Source organism: Geotrypetes seraphini, chromosome 19 (assembly GCF_902459505.1).
Source record: "Geotrypetes seraphini chromosome 19, aGeoSer1.1, whole genome shotgun sequence".
In the NCBI taxonomy this organism is placed as follows: Eukaryota; Metazoa; Chordata; class Amphibia; order Gymnophiona; family Dermophiidae; genus Geotrypetes; species Geotrypetes seraphini.
The window spans coordinates 17,103,859-17,125,153 of NC_047102.1; the positions used below are offsets into that span (position 1 = coordinate 17,103,859).

A 21,295-nucleotide genomic window follows, 5' to 3' on the forward strand; every position below is an offset into this window, starting at 1 on the left:
AAGAATCCAACCCTACATCATTTTGTATCTGTTCTCGCCGTTCCTTCGATTTACGCAACCGCCACCAACCTAGGCGGCCACAACGCTTTACGCAACCTCGCTTTCCTAAGTCGCCTTCGCGAATACCGGTGGTGCACTGCGGCTGTGCTACTTTTCAACCAACCTTTCTCCCTTTGGCTACGCCCCTTCCGTTTTCCGTCCCCTCCATTGGTTACCTCGTTGAAGTCTGTACGTCTTTATTTCATATTCCCGAACTGGAGCGGCGGCGTCGGCCTCTCTGTTATGGTGCCAGACACTCCGTCAAGTTCGGTTGCGTCTAGTCATAAAGTTTGGAGTCTTAGTTGACGTCGGGACAGCGAGTGGGATTTCTATGGAGGTGGAGTAAGACCGGGCCGTTCCCCATCAAGCGTGGAGCTGTTCGGTTAGGGGGGTATTCCCACCTTTCTTTCTTTTCCTTTTTTTTTTTTTTTCTTTTTATTTAGGTGCCGCCAAACCATAAGAAAGCTGACGGGGTTTTAGGAAAGGTGAGGAAACCAATTTGGGGGGCAATTCGGCTATCTCTTTTATCGCTCAGTATCTAAAATGGCTGCCTGGTCGCTTTTTCGTTAGGTAGAAAATGGCGGCTACGTGGGGAGGGGGGGAGAAGGGGCGAATATTTATGGTCACGAAAAGCCTGTTTGGTTTTGGATTGTTGTTTTTGTGCTAATTATTATTTTTTTGTTTGTTTTATTCGCACAAATAATGGGACGGTCGGGGCCGTCTTTGACAGCGAGGGGGGGACGGGGACGGACGCTCAATACCGAGGCCGAAGCGATTGGTGTAGCCGTTGGCCCTTAAACTACATCTAATATATATATATTTTTTATCGTCTTGGTACGGTTTAGCGTCACAGCTCCACGCGAAGTTCAAGCGTGGCGGGAAGAAACCGACTGCTTGGCGGCGGCCTTGTGCTCTTCTCTCCCTGACACGATGCCGGGAAAGGAGGGGGGGGGGGAAGCCGGCATTTTTCTTTGAAACGCTCGTTTTCCGTTTCCTAGCCCCGAGGCTCGGCGAGATGGGCGGCCGGCCGATCGTAGCTCCGGCTGGTCTTATTTTCGAAAGCTCGGCAGAGACTTTGCGGAATTAATTTGGACTCCTTTTAATAATCCCTACCTAGCCTCGTGTCCCGCTCCGATCTCTTTTTTTTTTTCTGTTTCTAATAAGTACATTAGCATTTCACCACTCATCATACACACATTTATATATATTAAGCAAAATACGTGGGTTTGGGTGGCCTGAACGGTGGGTTCTTTCGAGTCGATCGTGTGCTTTTCCCCCGTTCCCCAACGCATGGGAATGGGGAGTAGACCAGATTAGCGGAAATAAGTCATCCCCTTGGGTGCCAGCGCTTGCAAAATAATTGGGGTGGCGAATATCACACGAATCCCCCCCCCCCTCTCTGGGCCACAGTTCAAAATGGGGGGAGGATCAGCACCTATAGATCTGGCTCCATTATAGCAGATAGAGGCCTTCTTCGCCTGTGCAACCTAGACAACAAAGGAAGCGGTTCGAGCCGGGCGTGGAGCAAGCTTGTTCAGCGCGACTCGCGGAACTGCCTCTAGATGGCAAAGATACCATCGTGCATCTCTAGTGGTGGTGGTGGTGTTTTTTTAAAAATGGTTGAGGCGGGATGTTTGTAGGCACCGGCCTAGGTTAGTCTTGACACGATAGAAACGGGCCAATCTACAAATGGCGTTTTAGAATATGAAAAAGACCCATGATCTAGGTATAGGAGACAGGTCTCTGGGTGCTTGAACAACCAACCTCCTCTATGAGTGGTCTCAAACTCGTGGCCTGGGGGGGGGGGGCACACATGCGGCCCGCCAGGTACTATTTTGAGGCCCTTTCTATGTTTCATCATAATCACAAAAGTAAAATAAAACAGTTTCTTGATCATATGTCTCTTTAGCTATAAATTACAATATTATTATTAAGACTTAGCCAAAAGGAAAGATTTATACACTATAAAGAGTTTTACCTCATGCAAAATTGTCTTTTCTTTAATGACATTTTTTTTCTGAGTCCCTCCAAGTACCTACAGATCCAAAATGTGGCCCTTCAAAGGGTTTCAGTTTGAGACCACTGCCCTAAATTAGAGGTCTGAACGGGGATCGCGGGAATCCCCCTCTAACCCACGGGACTCCCACGGGGACCCCCCTCTGGCTCACGGGACTCCCACAAGGACCCCCCCTATAGCCAACAGGACTCCCACGGGAATGGAAGGCTTTGGAAGCAGGGTTCATCCATATAATATAATGCACATGTCAGCCTTAGTAAAAGAGGGGGTTTATAAGTTAATTACCTGAACAGAAAACAAAAAAAGGGTTCCACCAAAGAGATTCCACAAGGAAAACAGCAGCGCAAACACAAAAGAAACTGGAATTGATGATCCTGTCAGAAGTAATTGCTGCTTTTTATGGGGACAGGCGGGGATGGAGATAATTCCTTGCGGGGATGGGTGGGAACGGAGAGGATCCTGGCGGGGATGGGTGGGGGCGGAGAGGATCCTGGCGGGGATGGGTGGGATTTCTGTCCCTGCACAACTCTCTACCCTAAATTGACTTTGTCCAGGGAGAGGCAATTTCCATTGGGCTTAGCACTCCCAATAATTTTGAAAAATTGGCTCCTATGAATATGGTTATTGTTATAGTATGAATGTTTAAAGTATTTGTGGTGGTCTCATTTGCCCGTTTTGCTGAATCTAAATGCAAAAGGAAAGAATCTCTTGACTTCCTGTTTTCACTGCAATTGAGAATATTTTTAGTAGGCCAATCCCATGATAGGTTTCACAAAAGAAGTTAGAAGTGAGATACAGAAGCATCTTGTAGGCCTCTCGTTTACTTTATTTTGGCTATATCTTTTTAGGAAATGTGAAGTTTTTACACTCAAAACAGTTTTAATGTCTTTGACACACAATTATTAGAATGCATTTCCATTTTTGTTAAATTTGTTTGAAGTAGAATGAAAAATATCACTACAAAACAGTAATTCCATCACTGAATTCTATTGACATAAACAATGAAACTAAAACTTGCATTCTCTCATTGGGGTCTGAAGTGGAGATAACCTTCCATTAAGTTTAGGATAGGGAGCCTGTTCAGATCTAGCTAAGTGTCTATTTGTAATGGATAGAACTTCTTTTAGCATTGTCCATGTTTCCTTTTGGGCATCTATAATTTACCCAGCAAATGAAAATTCCTCTGCCACCTTTAGAGGATGTGCCAATAAACTGTACTCTAGAGTCCAGTGTTTCTAGATAGTATGGTTGTCAATTTTAGCCTGCATGCAAGGGGTGACCTTGCAATTTTTATATTAGCCAAGTAAAATACCCTGAATTTGGGTGTGATGCAAGTTGTGGGTGGGTTGTTTTGTTGGGTTTTTTTTTATTTATTTTTTTTTTTGGGGGGGGGGGGATGATTTCTCATTTTAACAGTTTTTAAAAACTGACCTTTAAAACATTTGTATAAAAATGGATACATGAGACTTATCAGAATATTTTACTGTGGAAGAGTAAAATTCATGGGTTGTTTTGAGATTATGTTCATATTAATATGCATAGTAGCTTCTCTACCATTCTTATAACTTGCTTTGTATATACACGTGCAACTTGATTTCATTTGAAAGAAATGGATTTTATTGAATTTGAAATCTAATTTAGCTGACCTAGTGTAAATTTTAGATGTGCTCAGATATGGTAAATTTTTAATTCAATGAGTTTATAAAGGATGATTGTATAGAATCCCTTTATACTGTACCATGTGAACATCAGTGTGACAGCTGGAGAAGCTGACTTGTGACTTGTCCCTTTTTTTAAATCAGGTTTTTTCCCTCCCCCACCCCGTCCATTGAATATTATTCTTTTGAAGATTCTTCATTGTCAAGCCGCCAAAGTGGAGAGTGCGATTGCAGAAGGGGGTGCTTCTCGTTTCAGGTAGACTATCAGTTGATAGATGGTTCTTTTGTAAAAGTGTTGCATTCCATTAGAATATCATCAAGTTATTTGACATGCTTATGTAAGCATGGAGCAATAGCAATGACTTCTAAATTATGGGTTGGGGACCCAAAACGGAGGTCACAAAATAGCTGCTTCCCTCTCCCTCTAGACCTCTAATATGACTTGTGCTTACTATTGGCAGTCAGCATGGGCACATGAGTCTGGATATTCCCTACCTAGACCACCTACCTGCCCTCCCTGTGGGTTGCTTGTTAGACTGAAAGCTGATGCAGACTACTGAGGTCTGAGTATAAATGTATAGGGAATTGTGCTGACTGCTGCTGCTGCCTTTATACGTTGGATAAGTTGAGGGGAGTTGAGTCTTTTTAATGTAGGGCAGAGCTTCTCAAATGGGGAGACAAATCATAGGTTTGGAGTCATGATCTGTGGGCACGCCAGAGGAGCATCATTCTGCAATGGGGGGGAGGCACACATTTTTATTGGACCTCAATCAAGGAATCATGGCGTTAGAATATTGATATCAACTTCAATCAAAAAACATCAGAACTAATCTAACATTTGTGCTATGCTTCATTAACTGTAATATAGATACTGTCTTACTGATCCTCAGTGGGCCATCGGGCACTCAAACGTCTTTCATAGTGCCCGGCTTTATGCTCCCAATCATCATCGGATCATCAGGTTCTTATTGATTTGTTTTGTTAGTTTTTTATTTTTATATATCTCTTAAATATGTACTAAAAGTACTTAGCTGTGAAATGACTCTTCATGCGGGGGTAGATTCACCAACATGTTTCACCTGTGAAATTCCAAGGGCTTTTTCAAGGCTACCACTCCCTGCCTGATTTTAACCATTCAAACCGACCATAGCGTCGGGTGAAAAATCCCGACCATAGCGTCTGGTGAAGAATGGTTTGAATAGTTAAAATCAGGCGGGGAGTGGTAGCCTTGAAAAAGCCCTTAGAATTTCATGGGTGAAACATGTTGGTGAATCTACCCTCGCATGAAGCGTCATTTCACAGCTAAGTACTTTTAGTACATATTTATTTAAGAGATATATAAAAATAAAAAAGTAAAAGTAGCAAAAGAAATCAATAAGAACCCGATGATCCAATGATGATTGGGAGCATAAAGCCAGGCACTATGAAAGAAGTTTAAGTGCCTGATGGCCTGCTGAGGATCAGTAAGACAGTACCTATATTACGGTTAATGAAGCGCTGCACAAATGTTAGATTAGTTCTGATGTTTTTTTGATTGAAGTTATTTGATAATTTTTCATTTAAGTTTGTTGAATTAGGTGCCATAGGCGGACATTAGAATATTGATAAACACTGATCCTGAATTTTTCAATATTGAAATGGGGTCATTTTGGAAAGCAGTAGGATAAGAATCATTACTTGCCAGTAAAATCAAAAGCTGATGTTCATTTCACATGGAAACGTATTGGGGTTTAACTTAGGTTTTGTTCTTATTTGGCCATTCAGTTTCAACCTTTTTAAATGAAGTTTATATTTTCTAGATACATTTTTACTTGTTTTTGAGACATTTTACATGTTCAAAGCATCTGTTGCTGTCTTTCTGTAATTATGGAGCTGCAGCCTGCTCCAAAAGCCATTAATTTGGGACAAATTGATGTGAGTTTTCTTGTTTAGGAAATATCCTGTCATATGTCTCTAGGGAAAGGGCTGCAAGACCATGCTTAGGGATGGAACATTAGCTGCCTAAGATAGGATAGGGATATGAGAGTAGGGGCTGTGATGAGTCCTTTCCACTGGTTGGTAAAGTGACTATAGTACTGCTAATTAATAAATCATTTTCATCTATCAGATTGGTGTATATTATACTGATACTGTGATAAACAAGATTAGCATAATTAGTTGAATATGCTCACTCTACCAGATGGCACAGTCCCTCTAATTTAGGGGATGCAAAAGGGATTTGGGACAGGGTGGGAAAAGCAAGTAATAAAGCAGCATTTGGAGATCCCAAAGGAAACAGTTGGTAAGGGGAACATCTAAGCTATGTAATGCTACTAGCATATGCTTCACCAACTCTTGTTTTTGTTTTCATGTTATAAAAATGGATATGATTTTGGAAGGGATTTTTTTTTTTTTTTTGAAGGTGTGAACTATAGGCAGCCTTTATTAATTTAAATGCATTGGTTTTTCAACAGTGCTTCTTCGGGCGGTGGAGGAGGTAGGGGTGCACCTCAGCACTATCCCAAGACTGTCGGCAACAGGTTTGTAATTGTGTCTTCCTTTCAACTGTATAGAAAAGATTGGTGAATATTTGTTTCTAGTTCAATAGTGTCATTCTGCATGGACAGGTAATATTCCCCATGATCACCATCTATGCATAAGGAATCCACTCCAGCTTTTGAATCTGCCCTCCTTCACTAGCAGGCTCTGTTCCCCCTTCAGTTTTTCCTTTTGCATGTGAGCTGGAAGGAGTTTTTCTGATCTGCTCTGTATATTTCTTTATTATTTTTTTATTTTAATCTTTTCAGTGTCTTTCATGGTTATTTGATGGATTTTGGTGCTCTGAGCTCCCCTAGTAGAGGATCCAGATCTGCTTGGGTGGAGAAGCAGACTGAGGTCTACAGCTAACAGCCTAAACCCTCTGTGGTACCTTTTGGCCAGCCTGTAGAAACCTTTCCCTTGCTCGCCTACTGTGTCATAGGGGCCTGAGCGCAGGCTGTCGGGCATCCATAAGGGGCTAAGTGGGATCCACAGGATGCCGGCTGCGTTTTGCCTCCCCTCCCCCTTTTGTGTCTGCGGGTGTTTGAGGTTCAATTGAACACCAGTCCGACTGGCAGCCCAAAGATTAAGCGTTGGAGAAGGCGTCCGTTTGAGGGAGTTATTTCTTCTCCCAGATCCAGCTACCTTTTGGAGCTGAGGCAGGCTGCAGCACATTTCTAGTACAGGTCAAGTGAGTAAGGCTGTTAACAGACTAAATGGAAAATAAAGGAGGGAGGGTGCTTTAAAAATTTCTCTCTCTTTTTTTTTTTTTAAAGGCTTCTGCCCCTATGCTTCCCTACCACCAAAATCCTAAAGTCGTTGTTTTTGTTTGTTTTTAATTAAAGTGTTTTAGGGGCCATTTTTTTGGTGCCAAAAGGCTGCCATTGCGGCCACCTTGGATTTTCAGAATTATTATCTGGAGAGAGATGTCGGGCAACTGGAATGGGAAGGAGAGAAAGATGCCAGACCACAGAATAGAAGGGAAGGAGGGGGGAGATAGATGCCAGACTGCAGGGAGGAGAGAAGGAGATTTGTTAGACCTCGGGAAGAAGAGAGAAATGCCAGACCATAGGTGAGGAGAGAGATTTGAGGCTATAAGAAGGAGAGGAGAAATATGCCAGACCATATGAAGGGGGAAAACAGAGTTGTCTGACCATGGGGTAGGGATGAGATGGTACACAGGGATGGAGGTGAAGGGGAGAGAGAGGGATGGGATTGTGCTCAACAATGGGTGCGGCAGGGAAGAGATAAGATGAAATGCTTCTTATGGATAGAAGGGAAAAGAGGGTGGAGATGGTACACATGGATCGATGGGAAGGAAGGACATGGAAAAGTAAGTTTTTAGAAGAAAGCAGAAAAATGAATGTTAAAAAAGTTAATGCTAAATCACAAAACAACAAAATACCCCCCTCTCATAAATGCTGGGCAAGTCTCTCAAACTGGTGTCACCAAGTAATACTTAAAGGCTTTTTAAATATTAAGTGTGCTCATAAGCTCTTCAGCAAGGTGCCATAGCAGCAATACGATGTCGCTGAGAAAGTGCTTTGATTTTAATCATAACACTTAAATGGAGCAAGAAATTTTTCTTCCGCTTGTGTGGCAGATGTTATACTGCAGCTCCTTGTGACCCTGAGTGAGCAAGTCACTTAACCCTCCATTGTCTCGAGTTAAGGTTGCGAGTCCACTAGTGACAGAAAACAGGACCTGCTTATAATAATAAAAATAGGGGATAACATGTCTGATAAAATCATTTACACCAATTTGTACACCTCTGTCAGTAGCTCATATGGCCCTGTATGTGGTGATCTTCCATTAATTTAAGAAAGCAGTGCTAAAACTACACTAATCTTGAATTCCTTCAGCCCATGCTCTTATCTGGTTCAGTTATTTAAACATCAAATATAGTGTAATATGGGATACTTTGAATGACAATCGATCTATTTTTTCTTTGTCCCTTTTATCATAGCGAGTACCTGGGGAAAACCCCAGGGCTTGGTGTTCAGAGATGGATTCCTTCACGAAGCACTAGACGAGATGTCAACTCCGCAAACAATTCTGCAAACAACTCCGCAAGTGAGAAAGAACGACACGATGCAATCTTTAGGAAAGTAAGGGGGTAAGTGTATTTGGTGAGGTTTTTTTCTTATATATTGTAAAATAAAGCTTGTAGTAGGCAGAGGCTTTTGAGATGTGTTTTGGTATACCTTTTTCATATGGCACTAACACTTTCAGTGCTGACTTATGTTTTTCAGCATACTAAATAAGCTTACACCTGAGAAGTTTGACAAACTATGCCTTGAGCTCCTCAATGTGGGTGTAGATTCTAAGCTCATCCTTAAAGGGGTTATATTGCTGGTAAGTGTGTTTGTAACTTAATGTCTGTAAATCATGAGAATGTAATCGGGATCAGAATTAAATGCACATACATATGAAGACATTTTTCAGAAATGGTAACTTCTTAAACGGACATATTTAACTTTTCCACGAATGTGTGTTGTATGGATCCTAACCATCCGTGTGAGGTTGGGGGAATGAATTAAGCTTGGTAGGGGAATTGTTATTTTAATGGGCATCTTTAAATGAGTTTATCCAAGGACAAGCAGGCAGCATATTCTTGCATGTGAGTGACGGTCATCCACGGTGCCCCATACGGACACTATGAAAAGTGTACTTTCAATTTAAGTTTTAAGAAACTTAACAACTGCCCACACCACACATGCACGAGTACCTTCCTGCCCGACGTAGGCTTGCGGTACCTCAGTTCTTCATTTTCTGCGAAGTGAAGAAGTACCTTTTTGACTGGACTTTTTTCAGTCTGCATTGCCTTCCCGCTTTTGCATTTTTTTTTCTTAAGTTTTCTTAGTTTTATAAGTTTAATATCTGTTTTTACTTGTACTGTATGTGTATATACCATATTTTTCGCTCCATAAGACGCACCCTAGATTTAGAATAGGAAACCAGAAAAAATCTTTTGAGATAGTGAACAGACAAATTGATAGTGGAGAACCAGTGGATATTGTATACTTGGCCTTTCAGAAAGCGTTTGACAAGGTTCCACATGTAAGACTTCTTAGGAAATTACAAGGCCATGGAATAGAGGGAGATATATAAGATGGATAGGCAAATGGCTAGAGAACAGAAAACAGAGAGTGGGCATAAATGGGAAGTTCTCAGAATGGGAAAAAGTGACTAGCGGTGTACCCCAGGGCTCGGTACTTGGATCCATCTTATTTAATATTTTCATAAATGACCTGGAAGAAGGAACATCCAGTGAAATCATCAAGTTTGCAGACGACACAGAGCTATGCCGGGCAATCAGATCACAGAAGGGCAGCGAGGAACTTCAGAGCGACTTGAATCAATTGGAGAAGTGGGCAGAGTAATGGCAGATGAATTTTAATGTGGAAAAATGCAAAGTGATGCATTTAGGTAGAAAAAATAAAGATCACAAGTATAGTATGTCAGGTGTAACTCTGGGAAAGACCGAACAGGAAAAGGACTTGGGCATACTGATAGATAGGACTCTGAAACCGTCGGTGCAGTGTGCGGCGGTGGCGAAGAAAGCAAAATAGAATGCTAGGCATGATAAAGAAGGGAATTACGAGTAGATCAGAGAAAGTTATAATACCGCTCTACAGAGCCATGGTCAAGACCGCACCTGGAATACTGCGTCCAGCATTGGTCTCCATACCTAAAGAATGATATAAAACTGCTAGAGAGGGTGCAGAGATGAGCAACGAAGCTAGTGAAAGGTATGGAGAACCTGGACTACGAGGAACGACTTAGGAGATTGGGGTTGTTCTCCCTTGAGAAGAGGAGACTACTAGGGGATCTGATCGAGACTTTCAAAATACTGAAAGGATTTGACAAAATGGAGCAGGGAAAGCAGTTATTTACAATGTCCAATGTGACATGGACAAGAGGACATAGACTGAAGCTGAGGGGGGTCCAGGATGAATATCAGGAAGTTCTGTTTCACGCAGTGAGTGGTGAACACCTGGAATGCTCTCCCAGAGTAAGTAATTGCAGAATCCACCATTCTAGGATTTAAGGGTAAACTAGATGCACATCTCCTTAAGAGTGATACGGGTAAAGGTAAATTTAGATGCACATCTCCCTTGAGAAGCATACAGTGATATGGGGACTAAAACTATGCCAGGGTATACCTGGCGGGGCCTCCGCGTGTGCGGATCACAGGGACTTGATGGACCCAGGGTCTGATCCAGAGATGGCAATTCTTATGTTCTGAACCAAATTGTGTATTAATATATACCAAGCTCAGCATCCCGTCTCCCCTTCCCTGCCAGGCTGTTCATTTCATTTTTCATATACACAATACACACAGCAGATATAAATTATCAAAACTGACACTTATCCCAGGACAAGCAGGCAGCATATTCTTGACTGATGGGTGACGGCACCGACGGAGCCCCGGTACGGACAATTTTAGAGTGATTGCACTCTAAGAACTTTTAGAAAGTTCTAGCTCGGCCGCACCGCGCACGCGCGAGTGCCTTCCCGCCCGACAGAGGCGCGCGGTCCCTCAGTTTCTTAGTTTCCGCGGAGCTAAGAAGACGCGTTTTCAACGGCTGTTGAAATTTTTTCCTAACTTGCCTTCCCGCTCGCGTAAACGTTTTGGCTTAATTTGCCTTTTTTCTTTCTTTCAATTTTGTTAAAAAAAAAAAAAAAAACTTTCATTTTTTTCTTCAGTTTTCGGTTTTCCCCGGCGGGGCCTTCTGCCACCATCGAAGCCTCGGCCTTCGATTTGGCGGAAGCCGTTTTTACTTTCATGCCCCCTCAACCGGGTTTTAAAAAGTGCCAGCGGTGTGCTAGGCCTATATCTCTCACGGACCCACACAACTGGTGTTTACAGTGTTTGGGTCCTGAGCATCAGGCCTCTACTTGCACCCGCTGCGCTACTTTAAAAAAACGGACATTAAAAAATCGCCAGATTCAACAGCGATTGTTGTTCGATGCCGAGATGTCCGACCCCGTTCCTTCGACTCCGGCTTCGGCACCGATTCAGTCGGCACCCTCGTCTTCGACGCCGCGTGATTCCACACCGGCATCTCAACAGTCAGGTAAGCCGGCTAAGAAGCCTTCCCCGCTGGAACGTCTTCCGGCCTCGAGTGCAGTGAGTCCAATCCTGCCGCCTGTAAGACGCCAGCGGAAGCGCTCCGCCCCTATAGAGGTGAGTCCCTCGACATCGGGCTCCTCATCTCCGGGGCGTCGAGCGGCACCGCAGGTACCGCAGAAGAAAAAAGCGGTACCGGTGCCATCCCTCGATGACCGCATTACGGCCATCCTTCAGGTGCAGCTTAAGGAGCAATTAGAACGACTCCTTCCTGCTATCATGACACCGAACCTTCCGGTGCCAGTCCGCACCGAGCCATCGGTACCGGTTGTGGAACAACCCGTATCGATACCGATTGTGGAACCCGTGTTACCCGCTTCCACTGTCTCGGTACCGCTTCACCTAACCTCATCGGTATCGATGCCAGTCCTTGCACCGGAGCCGAGAGCTCACCATCAATCGGTGCAGACTTCGGCACCGGTGCGACCGATAACTTCTCCTGACTCGGTATCGATGAGGTCGGGTAAGTCGGTGCGCAAAACCCGACACATGCAAACGTCGACACCTGAGTCTCGGGACCATTCTTCCCATGTCAGAGACCCTGATCTGTGGGGAGACTCAGAGGAACCCTTTCTTTCTGAAGGCGAATGTTCCTCAGAGGAGGAGGATTCGGCTGTCCCTGACCCATCCTCCAAACAGGCCACTTCCTCTTTCTCCAGTTTTTTGAAAGAGATGTGCGAGTCCTTGTCCATTCCTTTGGAGGCTGAATCCAAAAAGTCTAAAGCTTTTTTGGATGCCCTTGATTTTGATCAGCCTCCAAAGGAATTTTTGAAACTTCCCCTTCATGACATCTTGAGGGAAACTTTCTATAAGAATTTAGAGACTCCTTTAACTGTCCCAGGGGCCCCACGTAAACTGGATTCTCTATATAAGGTAATTCCCATTCCTGGGTTCGACAAACCTCAACTTCCACATGAATCCTTATTTGTCGAATCCACCCTTAAAAAGACTTCAGGAGCCAGTGTATATGCATCTGTCCCTCCTGGCAGAGAAGGAAGGGCCATGGATAAATTTGGTAAGAGGCTCTACCAAAATGCTATGTTGGCAAATAGGGCTGGTAATTATGCTTTTCATTTTTCTTTTTATTTAAAGCATCTCCTTACCACCATGGCTTCTTTCGAAAAGTATCTTCCTTCACGAAAGCATCCCGCTTTTCACACATGCTTGTCGTCTCTTCTCCAATTACGTAAGTTTATGGTTAGATCCATATATGACACCTTTGAACTAACATCCAGAGCGACAGCAATGTCAGTAGCTATGCGTCGTTTGGCCTGGCTTCGGGTATCCGAGCTTGATGTTAACCATCAAGATCGGTTAGCCAACGCCCCATGCCTAGGGGATGAGCTCTTTGGGGATTCCATGGACTCAACCACACAAAAGCTCTCTGCTCATGAGACGCGCTGGGATACCCTGCTTAAGAATAAAAAGAAGCCTCCTCCGCCAAGACCATATAGGCAGCAATCGGCCTATCAACGCCGCTTCACAGCTCGTCCATTGACTACCACTGCTCAGCAACCTAGGCGTCAGAGGCAACAACAACGTCAGCCTCCCAGACAACAGCAGCAGCAACAAGCTGTAAAACAACCTCCTCAGCAGAAGTCACAGCCCTTTTGACTTCATTCTCCACAGTATAGCCAGTATCCCTATTCCTGCTCTCCTGCCTCAGCCTATAGGACGTCGACTTTCTCTGTTCCTCAGCCGGTGGGAAGTAATCACATCGGACCAATGGGTCCTCAACATCATCCGCCACGGCTACTCTCTCAACTTTCAGACTCTTCCACCTCAAAGCCTGCCAAAAGAGTCTGCTTTGAACAGTCCTCAATCGGCCCTCCTTATTCAGGAGGTCCAATCCCTCCTCCTTCTGAACGCTATAGAGGAAGTTCCTCTACATCAAAAGGGGCAGGGATTCTACTCCCGTTACTTTCTAGTCCCCAAAAAAACAGGAGATCTCAGACCCATCCTGGATCTTCGCGATCTCAACATTCATCTAGTAAAAGAAAAATTCAAGATGCTTTCTTTAGCCATCCTTTATCCCCTTCTAAATCAAAACGACTGGCTATGCTCCCTCGATCTCAAAGAGGCTTACACTCACATACCGATCAATGTAACCTCAAGACCATATCTCCGATTCATGATCAATCATTGTCATTACCAGTACAAGGTGCTGCCCTTCGGTCTTGCCTCATCTCCAAGGGTATTCACCAAATGTCTCATTGTGGTAGCGGCATTTCTACGCTCTCACCACCTTCATGTATTTCCTTACCTGGACGATTGGTTGATCAAAGCCACATCCGCTCAAGCAGTTCTTCTGGCCACCAACCAAACCATCCAGTTTCTACAACTTCTGGGATTCGAGATCAATCTACCCAAATCTCATATCATTCCCACTCAGAGACTTCAATTCATTGGAGCGATCCTGGATACACTCCTAATGAGAGCTTTCCTACCATCCAATCGTCTCCAGACTCTTCAGTCTCTATGTCAGCAGGTGCTTCCACTGCCGTCCATCTCAGCAAGACAAATGATGGTACTCTTGGGGCACATGGCATCCACAGTTCATGTCACACCTCACGCCCGTCTTCACCTGCGCACTCCTCAATGGACCCTTGCTACCCAGTGGTCCCAAGCGTCGGATCCTTGCTCACGACACATATCTGTGACATCATCTCTTCGTCAGTCTCTTCAATGGTGGTTGGTATCCTCAAATCTATCCAGAGGTCTTCTGTTCCATCAGCCTCCTCATCAACTAGTCATCACCACCGACGCCTCTCTGTATGCATGGGGAGCTCACTTGAACGAGTTCCAGACTCAAGGTCTTTGGTCAGCCCAGGAAAGGAAGCATCAAATCAATTTCCTGGAACTCAGAGCGATGTTTTACGCCCTCAAGGCCTTCCAACATCTTCTCTTTCCTCAGGTCCTTCTGTTGTGCACAGACAATCAGGTTGCGATGTACTACATCAACAAACAGGGTGGGACAGGCTCTCGCCTTTTATGCCAGGAAGCCCAGAAGATCTGGACTTGGGCCATAGATCATCATCTCTTCCTGAAAGCTATATACATTCAGGGGGCTCAGAATTCTTTAGCGGACAAACTCAGCAGAATTCTCCAACCTCACGAGTGGACACTCGATCCCGTAACTCTGCAGTCTATCTTCGATCAATGGGGCACTCCTCAGATAGACCTCTTTGCAGCTCCTCACAATCATCAGCTGCCCCTATTCTGCTCCAGACTTTACTCTCCGCACCGTCTAACAGCAGATGCTTTTCTCCTCGACTGGTCGAATCTGTTCCTGTACGCCTTCCCTCCTCTGCCTCTCATGTTGAGAACCTTGTTCAAGCTCAAGAGGGAACGAGCCACCATGATTCTGATTGCTCCGAGGTGGCCCAGGCAACATTGGTTCTCCCTTCTACTTCAACTCAGTTCCAGGGAACCTTTTCTTCTTCCTCTGTTTCCTTCTCTGCTTACGCAACAGCAGGGAACCCTTCTGCATCCCAACCTCCAGTCTCTACACCTGACGGCTTGGTATCTCTCGGGCTGAACTCGACTGATACTCTTTTGTCTCAGCCCGTTCGTTCCATTCTGGATGCCTCCAGGAAACCAGCCACTCTTCAATGTTACCATCAAAAGTGGACGAGATTTTCTTCCTGGTGTCTTCTTCATCATCTTGATCCCACTTCCCTGGCAGTGGAGACGTTGTTAGATTATCTGCTTTCTTTGTCTGACTCTGGCCTCAAGTCCTCTTCCATCAGAGTCCACCTCAGTGCCATTGCAGCTTTTCATGAGCCAGTCCATGGAAAACTTCTTTCAGCTCATCCCCTGGTGTCCAGGTTCATGCGTGGGCTTTTCAATGTTAAACCACCTCTTAAAGCCCCTCCGGTTATCTGGGATCTCAATGTGGTTCTTTCAGCTTTAATGAAACCTCCATTTGAACCTTTAGCTACTTCTCCTTTCAAATTTCTCACTTGGAAAGTACTTTTCCTTATTGCTCTTACCTCTGCCAGGAGAGTCAGTGAGCTTCATGCACTGGTTGCAGATCCACCTTTTACGGTTTTTCACCATGACAAGGTGGTTCTGCGTACACATCCAAAGTTTCTCCCCAAGGTTGTTTCTGAATTTCATCTCAACCAATCCATTGTTCTACCGGTTTTCTTTCCAAAACCTCATTCTCATTCTGGGGAACAAGCTCTGCATACTTTGGATTGTAAAAGGGCTCTTGCTTACTATCTGGAGCGTACGAAACCCCACAGATCAGTTCCCCAGCTTTTTCTGTCCTTTGATCCGAATAAATTGGGACGTCCTGTTTCTAAACGTACGTTGTCTAATTGGCTGGCAGCGTGCATTTCATTCTGTTATGCTCAGACCGGACTGACACTGGAAGGTTCTGTCACGGCCCATAGAGTCAGAGCAATGGCAGCATCTGTAGCTTTCCTCCGTTCCACTCCTATTGAGGAAATCTGCAAAGCTGCTACTTGGTCCTCAGTTCACACTTTTACATCTCATTATTGTCTGGATGCATTCTCCAGAAGGGATGGTCACTTCGGCCAGTCTGTTTTACAAAATTTGTTTTCTTAATGGCCAACCTTCCCTCCATCCCTCTTTTTGTTAGCTTAGAGGTCACCCATCAGTCAAGAATATGCTGCCTGCTTGTCCTGGGATAAAGCACAGTTACTTACCGTAACAGGTGTTATCCAGGGACAGCAGGCAGATATTCTTGCGTCCCACCCACCTCCCCGGGTTGGCTTCTTAGCTGGCTTATACTAACTGAGGGACCGCGCGCCTCTGTCGGGCGGGAAGGCACTCGCGCGTGCGCGGTGCGGCCGAGCTAGAACTTTCTAAAAGTTCTTAGAGTGCAATCACTCTAAAATTGTCCGTACCGGGGCTCCGTCGGTGCCGTCACCCATCAGTCAAGAATATCTGCCTGCTGTCCCTGGATAACACCTGTTACGGTAAGTAACTGTGCTATTTTGATCACTAAATTGAAAATAAAATAATTTTTCCTACTTTTGTTGTCTAGTGATTTAATGAGTCTCCTTCCTTTCTTTCTTCACTCAGGCCCAAGAATTGTCGCTTTCTATTCCCTCCCTCCCATGTCCCGAGTTCATGCCTCCTTGCCCTCACTGCCTTCCAGCCTTTGTCTTTCGTCCTCCCTGCTGCGCCAGAAACTGCCTTCCTCCCCCTCCCCCCCCCCCCCCCCGTGCGCTGAAACCTGCCTACCCTCCGCCAATACCTCCTCTTCTGGTCCGCTGCGCTGCAATTCAAAGAAGGTAAGGGAAGGGCCAGCGTGCAGTGATTGCATGTTGCCAGCCCACAAGCCTTCGCCCGATGTCAGAACTGATGTCAGTTCTGACATCTGGAGAAGGCTTGTGAGCCGGCAACATACAATTGCTGCACGCTGGCCCTTCCCTTATCTTCTTTGAGTTGCGGCGCAGTGGGGTGAGCAGGAGCAGCGGTGGGCAGCAGTCAGCCCGCGTACCCCCAATGAGTGGGTCATTTTAAAAAGATACACCGGGGTGGGTGGGGGGTGTTTTAAAAAAGTTACCTTTGCTTCATAAGACGCACTGAAATTTCCACCCAATTTTGGGTGGAAAAAAAGTGCGTCTTATGAAGCAAGAAATACAGGTATATATTTTTTTTTCCTTGGCGGATCTCTCGTTCGCTCTCAGAATTGAGTTCAATTTCGCTGACAATTTTTCCATCCATGCCGAAACCTTTAATGGGTTTTAAGAAGTGCTATAGATGTCAGTGGCCTATTTCCATCACCGACCCTCATAGTATCTACCGTGTTTAGGCCCTGAACATCAAGTAGAATCTTTTGCTTGGTGTTTCACCTTACAAAAGCACTATATCAAGGCCTTGTTGCATTCAATAGGAAAATCTTTTTGGCTTGGCCATGGATACAGACAAATCTTCAGAGCCACTGACATAAAAAACTCCTGCATCAGAAGATCTTACAGCATTGGGGAAGCCAGCTAAGAAGCCATCCACTTCCCAACAAGTGTTGTAGGTCTCAACAACATTGAGTCCCTTGATGTAGATCAAGCAGCGACGCCAACATTCTCCAGCTTTGCAGGTTGTCTCTCCTTCACACTGTGTATCTTCATCGAGATCACCCACTTCGAGACAACCTGCTGTACCGATGGTACCGGTTTATGCTTTCAGGAAGAAACTCGATGAGTTCTTCCAGAGGGAGCTCATTAATATGTTAAAATTGCACTGCATGCCAGTGCTAACATCGACTCCCTCGGTACCAGCCCAGCCTGAGCAAAGCATTACGAGGTCTCAAGGTGCCAATGTCTGCTATCCATCGAAGCAACGAGCTACTCCTCATGGATCTTCTGTGAGGCATCAACATTTTACCTCCAGGCATCGATCAACTACTTTGAAATATCCATGCTCTTCTTTAACATGGCGTTCGATGCCAAGGTATCATAATTAATTATTGCATTGATCTCGTGCTTCGAAGTGTAAAAGAGGTACTCTTTGGTACTCATTGTTGTCATCGGATTGGTACTGAAGAAGTCGCAAAACTTCTCATAGACATCGTTGTTCTCAGACGCACAGCTTCTCCAAGTCTTCCCTATTTCTCTGTGTGTGCATTTATCTGCTCCTGAATCGTCGGACATACTTTCAGACAGTCACCACAGAAAATACCTCCCAGAAAAAGATCTTCAGAAAGGCTTTCCTTTACTAGATAGATTAGACAGGTAAAGCCCTACCTGTCCAATTGGAAGCTGACACTAGACCGAGTGCTGAGGACTTGAACGCCTTGGACTATGATGAGCTCCCAAAGAGCTCCTCAAGTTACCATTACATGGCGTTCTTAAAGAGATGCCTTTCAAGAATTGGGAAACACCTATCACGGGAGCTCCAAGGAAACTAGATTCTATTAACAGAATGATATTAGGGGGAAGTACAGCTACTTGTATTACAGCCAGAAGGTTTTGTCCCAGTCTCCAACTGCTGGTCATGGTGAGCTATTACCCATCAGTAAACAGTCTGGAGAGTCTAAAAGAGATAAAATTAGCAGATAAGAAGCTAATTTCTCCTTAAATTTAGATAATTTTTTTTTTATAGCTCATTGTTTGAGATTATGCAAAGATCGTGTGTCTTTTAAAAAAATAGTAAAACACAATTATTTGTGGACTCCTTTCTTTAACTCTGTGGTTATTTGTTTTAGATTTAAAGAATTCCGTATTGAAGAAATTTGTGGGGAAGACTTGTTTATTACTGCATTTTACAATGTTTGTACTTGAAATTGTGGGTGTAAATGTTTTGTACATTGCTTAAATTTATATTCATGTGGTATATTTTTTGTTGTATATGGGAGGGGGCAGGGGTGGGGGATATCTTTTTGTTGTATGATATGGTAGATCTTCAAGTGATATTGTATTCTGTTTTTTTTTTAATTCTTTATTCATTTTAAATACATCATCAAGTGTAACAAATTATATCAATATATCACAACATGTATTACTTGAAAATCTTACATAAATAATCATAAAATATAAAAATTATCCCCCCTCCCACCCAATCTTCTTCAAGTACAACCAATAACCTAATTCAAATAAAAACAAACTTATTAAAAACAATCCAATTTTCTCCCCCCCCAATAAAAAAATATATATCTATCAACAGGAAAATGATGTTCACTCATTGCAATAACTTTCTTTTATTATTTTTTTTTAATTTCTTTATTCTTTTTCAAACTTACATCAAGTGCACAAAAAGAACAACATGAAATACTATCGTACAACACTTGAACATCATACATTATATTCTTAATATGTAAATTAATTAAAAACCCTCCCCCTCCCATCTTTCTATACAATCATTAAAACTATCATATTCCTTCAAAATTTCAATTTTGCTATATCTTATCTTCCAATCTCCCCACCCCCCTATGTATATTATCAAAGAAAAATGATGCCTATTCACTACAAAAATCAACCATCGGTCTCCTTATCTTTAAAAATTTTTTATAACTTCCTTTCTGTATTGCAATTGCTCTTTCCATCTTGTAAATATGACACGAATTCCACCAAAACGTATAATTGAGATTACTATAATTTTTCCAGTTAGTAATATGTTGCATAGCAACACCCGTCATTATCATCAAAAGCTTATTGTTATGTGCTGATAATTGACTTTCTTTAGCACTCTCCAGACCAGTAGAGGTTAATCTTTACGAATGGGTATATATCCAATCATGACCAGCAGGTGGAGACTGAAAACAAAACTGTGGGACAGTATATACTATACTCCCTTCTCTATTTCCCTCAGTCTTCTTTCAGTCTCCAGCAGGTGTTGATGTGATCTGTACCCATCTCCCTTGGTAGGGCTGTTGGAATTTGTTTAGGGGGTTTATAGTCCCTGTTTTTGGCCGGACGGAGCTTGGGCGGACCCTGTTTGGGGGGTTCGTCCGACCTCGGGGGTGTCAAACCCGGCGGGTCTCGAGCGGGGTCCCTCCCCCCACTTCCTCCACCTCCCCACATTTTTTTTAGAGGAGCCTTAGCAGTAAGCCTTGCCCCCTAAATCAAGCAAGGCATATTGCTTTGAGAGCCTGTGGAGTCTGTTCTGTAATCAAAAAAAAAAAAAAAAATCCTGAAGTAGTGCTGGTCTGGAGGGTTGTTTCCCTTTAAGAAAACTGTATTTTACTGTATTTTTTCAACTAACCGGCACTTTTTTATAGCTAGGTCGCGTATGGAGCAATGAGCACTTCTAAAGGGAAAAAGTGCTCATTGTGCTCCAGACGCGAGGCACTCGCGGCCGGCCTGTGCAAGCGGTGTTCAGGCCGGTGCGGTGGAGGAGCTCCGTCAGCAGCGGCTGCAGGCGCCCAGAGCTCCCCGCCGATGGTGCCTCGCGAGTCGGCAGGGAGCAGTGGGGAAGCCCGGTCTTCTCTATCCGCCCACGGAGGGATTCCCCGAGCCGCCGACGGTCGGGTTTTTGAGGATTCCCTCTCAGCTGATTTTTTGACAGCTGATGCCAGCTTGCCTGTTTTAGCGGCTGAGACTGTTCAGGTTTCTCAGCCGCTACAGGCTATGGAGGGAGCTTTTTTGGCGGGAAAGTCGCCATCTTCTCTGTCTGGCCCCTCCATTTTGTCTTCCACCTCAGGTGACCTTCCCCCTGTTTTGTCTATGCAGGGGCAGGTTTCTGCTGGGTCCCCTGCTGTGGCAGGGAGTCCCTTGGGACCCTCGGGGGGTTTTTCTCCTGATTTCTTTTTTTCCTTATGCAGAGCCTATTTTCAGGCGGCTGGGGGTCCCGGATGTGCCCAGGGGGTTTCGGGGGGTGGGGTTTCATCTGCGCTCCCTGCGGCTTTGCCTCTCGTCTGATGTGGCGTCCCCTCCGTCGCCTCCCTTGTCCAAGCGTCCGCGGGTGTCGTGGGTTGAGGATTTATGGTCGGAGGAACGTGTCGGTCTGGAGGAGGACCTGGACCCTTCTGAGGAATTCCAGGACCCTCTGGAGGGGACGGAAGCTGGCGGCGGGTTGTCGGGTTTCCCGTTCTCCGGTGAAGAGGCGTCCATGGTGTGCCTTTTTTTCAGAGAGATGAGCTGCCTGACCTTATTCAACAGGTTTCTTCAGTTTTGCGTTTTGAGGACGCGCCGCCGGAGACTCCGCGTGTGGGGGACCCTCTGTTACGGGGGATCCGTTCCGTTTCCCGCTCTTTTCCTATGCATCAGGATATTCGGGATATTATTCTAGAACAGTGGAAAACGCCGGAGACGCCGTTTCGTCTGGTGCGCAGCATGGCTCGCTTGTATGCCATTCCAGAAGGGGATCGGGCTACGTTAGCTTCGCCAGTCGTTGATGCGGTGGTCTCGGCAATTTCCAAGCGGCATACCGTGCCTGTTGAGGGCGGTTCTGCCTTGCAGGACTCCGAGGAGCGCAAGTTGGAGAACATCCTTAAGCAAAATTTTCAGGTCTCTGCCTTTG

At 44.8% G+C, this 21,295-nt stretch overlaps 1 protein-coding gene across 1 annotated transcript in view; it reads left to right on the forward strand.

Moving 5' to 3' along the window:
• Positions 1–282: 282 nt before the first annotated feature.
• Positions 283–21,295, forward strand: part of EIF4G2 (eukaryotic translation initiation factor 4 gamma 2) — a 126,049-nt gene continuing 105,036 nt past the window's right edge. Inside the window, exons 1-6 of the mRNA XM_033928780.1 lie at positions 283–299; positions 357–421; positions 3,859–3,970; positions 6,168–6,233; positions 8,198–8,347; positions 8,484–8,586. Coding sequence (XP_033784671.1) covers positions 283–299; positions 357–421; positions 3,859–3,970; positions 6,168–6,233; positions 8,198–8,347; positions 8,484–8,586 — 513 coding nt within the window. The remainder of the gene's footprint in view (positions 300–356; positions 422–3,858; positions 3,971–6,167; positions 6,234–8,197; positions 8,348–8,483; positions 8,587–21,295) is intronic.